The 9,020-nt window shown below is 49.5% G+C and overlaps 1 protein-coding gene across 1 annotated transcript; it reads right to left on the bottom strand.

Moving 5' to 3' along the window:
• Window positions 1-7,082: 7,082 nt before the first annotated feature.
• LOC127327388 (myb-related protein Hv33) lies at window positions 7,083-8,618 on the bottom strand. Its single transcript, XM_051354156.2, has 2 exons — window positions 8,038-8,618; window positions 7,083-7,920 (listed from the first exon to the last, which is right to left on the bottom strand). Exons 1-2 carry the CDS (start codon window positions 8,304-8,306, stop codon window positions 7,341-7,343), a joined length of 849 nt encoding a protein of 282 aa, XP_051210116.1. The 5' UTR covers window positions 8,307-8,618; the 3' UTR covers window positions 7,083-7,340.
• Between the last annotated feature and the right edge of the window lie 402 nt (window positions 8,619-9,020).

Genomic DNA, 9,020 nt, shown 5'->3' on the forward strand with positions numbered 1-9,020 from the left:
GATACTCAAGTCGACGGACATGATCCTGTTGTCCTTCGCAAGCAGCTTGGCTGCGGCCTCCATCCTTGGACCTTTGTGGCCTGCTTGGTGAGGTCCTCTTTGTTGATGATCCGGAAGTCCGTTGGGTCGTGCCCTTCTTCTTTCAATCGTCGGCATTCTCAACCCTCGCACCGGTGTTCGCCTCAGCCTCCTCGTAGCTCTTGCCCTCGCCATCATCAAGCACGGGAGTGTCTTGGTCCATTCATTGGCCAAATTGGGAGAACAATGGCTCGCCGTCGATGTCGTACCCTTGGCTCTAGGTTTCGGTCCCAATGCCATCTACCAGGATGAAGCCACCGCCATGGATCATGGCTTCCATGTAGGCCTCGCGTGGTTAGCGTAGTAGGCCTACAGATCGCCGGGCGTGAGAGGGCTATAGCACTTTATAAAGGGGAATAAGGTGGGATGAGCATACCGGGTCCGTTGGCGTTAGGAGAGGCCGTGGCATTTTCGTCGAACAAGTTGCGAGGAGCGGGCATTTTCTCCGGCAGGATCGCTCGAGTCTTCCTGATGGGGCCGGCTCCCGGATCACCCCCTGGCATTTAGTTCAGGTCCATGCGAGGGGTCCCAAGGAATCCCTCGTTGTACGGCGACGACGACCGCGAGCCACCTAGGCAGGAAAGCGGCGTCTAGACATGGATGTAGGGGTGGCTGTGTGGTCTGGGAATTTACAAAGCTCGTCGACGAGGCCTAGGCGGTCGATGATTTCCTCCCACTTCAACATGAGCATGGGATTGGGCAATACAGCTCCCCCACGGGATCGGCTCGTACAACTACCTCTCCTCGTTGGGGAGAGAGGTGCGCTCCAATGCAGATGTAGAGGATATGGGGAAGGGATGGAGCGGTAGTGCGATCCGACGCAGAAGTAGAGGATATGGGGAAGGAAGGATATGGGGAAGGAATCGAGCGGCAGTGCACTTGGCATGGCGACGAACGAGTGCATTCGATGCATACAAAGAGAGAGGGATGAAGATACAAATGCCTGAACGGTCAAAGAAAAATATAGTTGGTGTGGGAAGCTGGGCATCACGGGAGCGATACGTCGCGGTAGAGGCCTCAGCTGGGAGCTGCTATATGCTGAACGGATCGGCGCGGATGGAGTGCCGCACACCCCTCCGACCCGGCGGTTGTTAATTGCGCCATGCCGCACACCCCTCTGACACGTTTTTTTTTTCCTTTTTTCTGTTTTGTAAAACTAACATTATTTTGTTTCTTTTTATGTTTTCAAAATTTTGTTCAACTTTTTTTATTTATATAGATTTTATAAATGTACGATTTGAAAATTGTTCAAAATTCTAAAATCGTTCAAAATCCAATTTTTAAAATCCGAAATTCGTTTAAAATTCAAATTATGTTCAAAAATTCGAAAATCATTCGAATTTGTAATTCCTTCAAAATTTGAAATCTGTAAAAACGGAAATTTTGTTCAAAATTCGTTCAAATTTGCAAATTCATTCAAATTTCAAATATGAACGTTTTCACATTTTGAACATTTTTTCAATTTTAAAATTTTCGAATTTTTTAAACAGAAAAATAAAAGAAAAGAAAAGAATAAATAGAAAATAAAAGCCGAAAGAAACAACAGAAAACTAAAAAATACGGAGAAACCAACCGCAAACAACGGAAAAACCCAAAGACAGAGATATATGGGCTAGTCCCATACCCACATAGGGTGTACGGCAATTGCTACACACCGACTGGTCGGTGTATACGATCCGCCGCCTGAGCTAGCTTACAGCCTTACAGGTTCCCCTCAAAAAAAAAAAAAAAACTAGCTTGCAGCCCACCAAAATTACATCTTAGAGGTATTAGGAGGAATGTACTATGGGCCGCGTGTTAGAGCTGAGAACGAAGAAGGCTAAGCCCAGTACAGTACCTATAGTGCCGTTACACTTATCTGCATGAGCTTCGCCAAGTTAGACAAAAGGCCAATATTCTTTACGAGACCTCTACCACAGAGGTGACCACTGGTCCGTCAATTAGTGGATCAAGAACGTGCAGGCTCGGCGTGCATGTTCCAGATCCCTATCAGCCCAAGCCTGCATTTTAAAAAAGATTAAGAAAAACAGTGATATACTTTACTTCAGTTTATGAAGAAAAATAGCTCTCTCGAATTAGGAATAGTACTCCCTTTGTCTTAAAATTTAAGACCTATAGATTATGTCCAAAAAAAATCTTTATAAAGCAAACTATATAAAAATTGGTCATATCCATAAATAATATCAACATACAAAACACTGAATAAATGTAGAAAAATATCTCATATACGGAATTTACTAATATTGATGTGGTACTATAAACGTTGATATTTCCCTATAAAATTGAAAAAATGCTTCCAAGTAGATGACGGTCACAGCTCACGATTGTTGAATTTGGCACATTCTTGATAATGTTATAAGTAGTGCATCCATAGAAAAGGCCGTGGGCGATGCTCTCTAACTTTTCATCACTCCAAAACGGTTCTTGCCCATTAAAACAAATGTGAAAAAAATCTTGATATTTTTGATCTATATGACTAGTTAGTATTTTGAATTTGAGTTTGTACTGGGTAGTCCCATCTAGCTAACACCAATACTTACCATTTAGGGCTCATTTGATTCATAGAATATAAAAGTCGTAGGAATAGGAAAAGTATATGATTGTAATGTCATGGCTACTGAATCATATGAAAAGATGAAGTGTGTAATTGTAGTAAAGAAAATTTTCCATGAGATATGACCTCATGTTTCTTTCTATAGGATTTATAGTACAAGATTCCTATAGGATTTGTTCCTATAAGATATGTTCCTATGAATCAAACAACATGTGTAATTTTTTTTCCTATAGGATTCAAATCCTACACAATTCCTATGAATCAAAGGAGCCCTTAGTCCGTGCAATCACTCCTAAGCAGTGGCGATGCTAGGAATTCACAGCTTGATATTCATCTTGGCAAAATCGTCGATGTGTTGCTAAAATTGTCACTGTTTTGCTAAAATGTCGTTCGTTTGCCAAAAATTGTTTGTATTCACATGAATACCTAGGAATACACCTAGCTCCTACCCTGCTCCTAAGCCGTTACAACCATCAGGCTTTGACACTAGAGTTTTTGTGGGGATTAATGAGGATAATACTCTAGATTACTGGGTGAAACCGCTACCTTTATTCAATCCCCATAAAATCTCATTTCAATCCACTATGTAGGGGTAGAGTATCGGGGATTAAAAAAATACACTTAGATTTGAAAAGGTGGGGATTAAACTCGCTGAATACTCTAGTAGTACCAAACATGAAGTAAGTGATTTAGGTTTGGTGGAGATTATCCCCACTAATCTTCAAAACACTCTAGTACCAAATAAGACCTTAACAGGGAAATATGTCCTTTTAGTCGATGCTCTTCTGGATCAAGGCCATCATTTTTTTTTCGATAAAGGGAATATATTAATATCAAGAAGATACCAATTACACCCAGCCTCTGCAACAACGCACCACCCTAATGGCACTACGGATGCACACAGCCAAAAAAAGGAAAAGAAAACTAAGCAACAAAAGTCCCGCTACAGTATCTCGGGCCTAACAACAGCAATACATCCACCGCCATGACAACACCTGAATTACAAACTCTCCAAAAAAACGACGCCTCCAAGAAGGGAACAGTGCTCAAACACCGTCGTCGCCCGATCAAAGATCTTAGGTTTTCACCCTGAAGATAGTCCCCGCTCTCAAAACAATGCCTCCACCAAGGTCACTGCCAGGCACAACCAGTTAAGGCCAGACCTTGGGTTTTCACCCTGAAAGGTAGGACTATGCGCTTCACCTGTGTTGTCGCCCCCGGTTTCATACCGCTGCTGTGAAGCCGGGACACCAAGCAAGCCCCTCAACAACGCGGAGACTTGAACCTCCCTTAGCTAGTCCTCCCCTCCGGCCTTCATGAAATTCTCTTCTTCCGACTTTCATCATGGATCCATAGTCACTTGATGTCAACACAGAAAAAGAGCTTCACACCGCTCCCTCCAGAACCAAACAGTCGGAATAAACGCATGGGTGCGCACGACCGAATACCTCCGATCCAGCAAACTCCAGGCAAAGCACTGTTACATTCGCCGGCGGAGCCTTCCGGAACTCAACCCTCCGGCCAGATCACGAGTCCAGGCCTCCGGTAGGTCCTCCTCTTCACGCAAGAGAGGCCCTAGGACCGCCGCCTTTATTCAGGTCGGACCCCCACGTCGGTAACCATCCCGGGCTGGCCAACCCAACCCTCCACCGGCGACACCATCGCCGGCCTCCAAGCTCCTCCATCGCACCATCGGATGGCGGTGATAGATCAAAGATCCACCACCCCCAACCACAGGCCGACCCTCTCCGGCGAAGAAGAGGCCACCTCCTCCGTCGAACCCAAGACTGCTGCCCCGGGCGCCCTCGTGTCGCGGAAGAAGCCCGAGATCGCATCCACGCACCGACGAGAGGCGGGGGTGGATGGCATGGCGCAGACCGAGGGCCTGGCCACCGCCCACCACCAGCCCCTACCAGAGTGTTGCGGGAAGCCGACGGGAGGAGGGAGACCGCAGCGCCGCCCATCCCAACTGCGCCGGCCGGTCCACCAGGGGACAGCCGACGGGAGGAGGGCCGCCGCCGTCGTCGCCCATCCCACGCGCGCCTGCTCCGCCATGCCTCGAGGAGGTGGGATCCGGCCGCCGTTCTCCATGCAGCGACGAGGAAGGGCCCCCGCCGCCGCCACGCCCCGAGGGATTTTGCCCCGGCGGCGCTGCCGGCGGCGGCGGCGGAGGGTGGGTGCGGGAGGGTTAGGTTAGGGGTGCGGGAGGGTTAGGTTAGCAGAAGAAAAAACATGTAAGCACCAGGAAGTCCAAATCAAGGCCATCATGGAAATGATGTTAGGTATTCTCTGACGTTGATGAAGACAATTGTTTTCTCTCTGTATGTGTCTATGTTTAGCGCACGTGCTTAGCCTTAGCAGAGCTACACCATCGATCATGGATGCACCTCCACACCCTGCCGGCTGGCCAAGTTGGCGCTGCCACTTATTGTTAATCGTCGATGCCCAGCTAAAGCTCTTAATCCATCCGCGCTTAACTACGCACATGCGCGGCAGCATCACTGGATCAGGCGCCCCCTCTCGCTGTGAGCTGAGCTGGACGAAAGAATGCGGAAGCAAGAGGCCAGCTCCGAGGAATCAATTCCTCAATCAATCTGATGATCCCTCTCAAAACAGTGAGTGGTCTCGGCGTCCCCGACGTACGCTGTCCGGCCGCCCTTCAAACACGTCGTCCGCGGTGCGGGGCAGCCAACGATCGCCACCCGGCCGGCCAGCCGGCCCCGCCTCCGATCGGCTTAACTCGAGTGGCGATGCGATGCGATCGCGTGGGGGCCGTCTCTCATCGCTGCTAGCCTGCTACAGTATGCCTTATTGGTTCGTTCCTCGTACGTGTAACATGCTCGGGCCCTGCAGCGAGAATGCGAGATCATCGGCATCACGGCCCGCCCCTCGCCGCCGACAGAACCGACGTGATCGAATCACTTCTATTGCCTTATAACGTTATAACCTACGGCTGCGAAGCGCTAATCGACAATGTTTCCCTTCAGAGAACTACTCGCAGCAGCTCCCCATCTCACCTGTGCATGCAGCACACACGGAGCTCAGCGCTTGAGCAATGGCGTCTCTTGTCTTTTGTCTCTCTCCGGCCGATCCGGGCACTGGTCTCCACGATCCTTCACCATCCCGTGGTGTTACTACGGCGGACCACGTTATGTATGTGGTGACCTGGTCGAAAGAGACCTTGCCGGGAGGAATTTCCAAGGCCCAACTTTTTTTCCGTTCTGCAATTTTCAACGGCGGGAGACGTGTGCTAATACTATGTTTTCGGGGAAACTTGTATTCTGAATTTAGTTGATGCAGCCTCTTTTTTTCTTTATAATGAGACATAATGACTAGAGCAAGTGCAGATATGAAGGATATACATTTTTTTTTTGAAGGTAATGAAGGATATACATAGCTCCCTAAATAAAAAGACCTCTCTAAAAAAATCAGATACTCCCAGCAGCAATAGCACCACTAGCGCTGATGACACCTCGACTCCAAAAGAAAGCTTCTCCGAACTAACGCCTAGAGGAAGGTAATAGTGCACAAACACCGTCGTTATCCCGTCGAAAAAATATGGTTAGATCCTAGGCGAAGGAGATAACTAAGGAGCCACCATTGCGAATGCTAGGTACAACTAGTTAAGGTCAAAGCTAGGAATCCGACTGACCAGCAGATCCTAGGCGAGCAATAGGGCCACGTCACGCCGGAGAAGCGTTTGGAGGTCCACGAACTTCTCTAGCAGGTAAAGCCACTGTACACATCCATGATCCCATATCTCCTCTCCTGAGATGGAGAGGAAGAAAGCTAGGGCCAAAAACAAACACGGGTAGGGTTACCACGACATCCACCGACGGAAAGCTTTCTCTAGAAGCGATGGTGCGGCTGGAGGGGGGTCTTCTAAGCGGCAGCTTAGGGGCCTCCAGAGTCGCTAGACCTCGGCGACGCCGGGAGGCAGAGAACAAGAAAGCCAAGAAAGCCTAGTCCTCAAATATAAATATAATAAATCTAAATTCACGTGAGAATATGAACCCACGTGTTGGATTTTTTACCCCGCTCCTCCAACAAGTTGAGTTAGCCTTACTTTCTAAAAAAATCTAAACAAATTGGAGACAGTTAATTTAGAACGGAGGTGTAATAGCAGGCAACGCTATCGTTAAGTGGCGCCTACAGATATCATTGATTAGCCAGCATGGATGGCGTGGCTAGAGCACTAATTATTTGTCAACAGCGCTGTACGTACCGCTGCTTTCTGTGATTAAATTTCCCTGCTTTCGTGAAGCACAAATTTGGAAAAAGGCTAAAGCGCGACAGAGATGCAGCATGCAAACATGTGTAACGCAAGCAACACTCTTTTCTTCCTTCAGCTTGACTGCTTCAGAGATGATCATAAATTTCAGACAAGTACACAGTGCTGGTTATATTTATCAGTGTCCGAGTAAATGAGTAATGGCCCAGAGATCAGTAGTATAATGCGAAGTGCAAAATCTTTATTTCTTACAAGTGTTTTACAAGTACATAACGGTCGCGTTTGATCGTACTGTATCTTCTTGTCTTAGAAAATTCACATAATCTACGTACAGTATAGTTGTATTACATACATCCTCTATATAATTAACCTTTTGAATGGTTCTGTACTGTCACTGTCCTGCCGTGTAATAAGCATATGCGGGAATCGGGGTGACTTAATAAGGTAAAATTAAATTTAGGGGAAAAAAAGAAGAGATCAGAAATACTCCAAGTTGAAATCGAAATTGGGCAGCGATCCTCCTCCGTACCCGCTGTGCTGCTGCAGCTGATCCATCTCCGCGAAGGGCTCCGTCTTGGCCCAGTGCAGCGCGTCGCCGGCGTCCAGCACGCTGCCCACCTCGTTCCAGTTGCTGCTGTTGCTGGAGCTCTCCCCGCCGTACCCCAGGTTCTCCGACACGTCCAGCACGCTGCTGTAGTCGGCGGCGCCGAACCCGGCGTCGTCATCCTTGGCACCGCCGATGAACTGACCGTACAATGCGGCAACGTTCGCCGCGCCGAGGCCGTCGGCTCCGAACCCGGCGTCGAAGTCGGCGCACACCGGAAACGGGTCGAACAGCGCCGACTGCTTCAGAACTGCTGGGCCGTCCGCGGCAACGAGCGGCTTGTGGTCTTCGTCTTCGGTGGTGTCCGGCAGTGCCCCGATGTCGAGGGCGATGGGCTTGTGCGTGGCGGGGTCGATGCCCTGCTGCCGGAGCTTCTTCTTGACGCAGCTGTTCCAGAAGTTCTTGATCTCGTTGTCTGTCCGTCCCGGCAAATGCGACGCGATCTGCGACCACCTGCACACCCACGCATCAGTTGTCAGAAAACATTCCCACTGACTTGCCAATTTGTCGTCCCCTCTTCGCACAAGTACGAAATTAACATGAACTGCATTATTACTGTTGAGTACAGACCTGTTGCCTAGTATCTCGTGGAGCGCGACGATGTGGTCCTCCTCCTGCGCCGAGAAGCTGCCGCGCTTGAGGTCGGGGCGGAGGTAGTTGATCCAGCGCAGGCGGCAGCTCTTGCCGCAGCGGTGCAGCCCGGCCAGCCTGGGCACGGAGCTCCAGCAGCCGACGCCGTGGCGGATGATGTGGTTGTACAGCTTCTCGTCCTCCTCCGGCGACCACAGCCCCTTGCGGAGCTTGGGCTGCTGCTGCACGCCGCTAGACAGACGTCCCATTGGTTTTCCTCCGACGAGGCGGCAACCTAACGAGGAGCTGCTGGCCGGTCTCGTAGCTACTCCGACGAGGCGACACCGATTGATCGTTGTAATAACTGACCGACGGTTGCTTCCTGCCGATCGCTGCCGGGTGGTGGTTATATATGCGGGGAAGCGTGCGTGTCAAGAACGGCAGGGTCACTCAGGCGAGAGGGAGGGAGAGCTCGGTGAGTGAGTGAGTGAGGTGAGGCAGCGATCAAGTAGGTTCGAAGCAAGCAAGGGCGCGCGCGGGCTGTGGATTGAAGCTTAAGACACCTCCGGCCTGTGGCACGCGGCGGGATAAAAATAAAATAGTGCGCGCGCCGGCCGTGCGAGAGGTCTCTCCTTGCCAAGGGACACAGAGAGAGAGAGAGGAGAAGCTCTTTTTTTTCCTAAAGGCTCCACTGTTAATTAGCAGGGAGGTAACACGACAGCGCTAATTAAAACGCAACCGTAAGCCATGAATGCGTCCGGGACCTGCGAATCCCAACTGGTACGGAGGCAATTAAGAATCTCGTCATGGTACTAATTAGATTGTCTGTCCAACAGCATCTCGCCTGGCTGAGATTACTGCTCATCATCTTGCCAAGGAAAACTTGTACAGCTGCTTAATAGTTGATGTTCTAGGTGTCGTCAGTTCACGGTTGAAGCATGTGTTACATGTTGTTCTCTTGTGGTTTTGGTTTCGTTGTAATA

Source organism: Lolium perenne, chromosome 1, assembly GCF_019359855.2.
Source record: "Lolium perenne isolate Kyuss_39 chromosome 1, Kyuss_2.0, whole genome shotgun sequence".
Lineage (NCBI taxonomy): Eukaryota > Viridiplantae > Streptophyta > Magnoliopsida > Poales > Poaceae > Lolium > Lolium perenne.

Bases quoted from the DNA above. Each gene is read 5' to 3' on its own strand.
- LOC127327388 (XM_051354156.2), bottom strand. From the start codon at position 8,306: ATGGGACGTCTGTCTAGCGGCGTGCAGCAGCAGCCCAAGCTCCGCAAG. The intron at 7,921-8,037 runs GTCTGTACTCAA...GTGGGTGTGCAG, and splicing joins CACGAGATACTAGGCAACAG to GTGGTCGCAGATCGCGTCGC.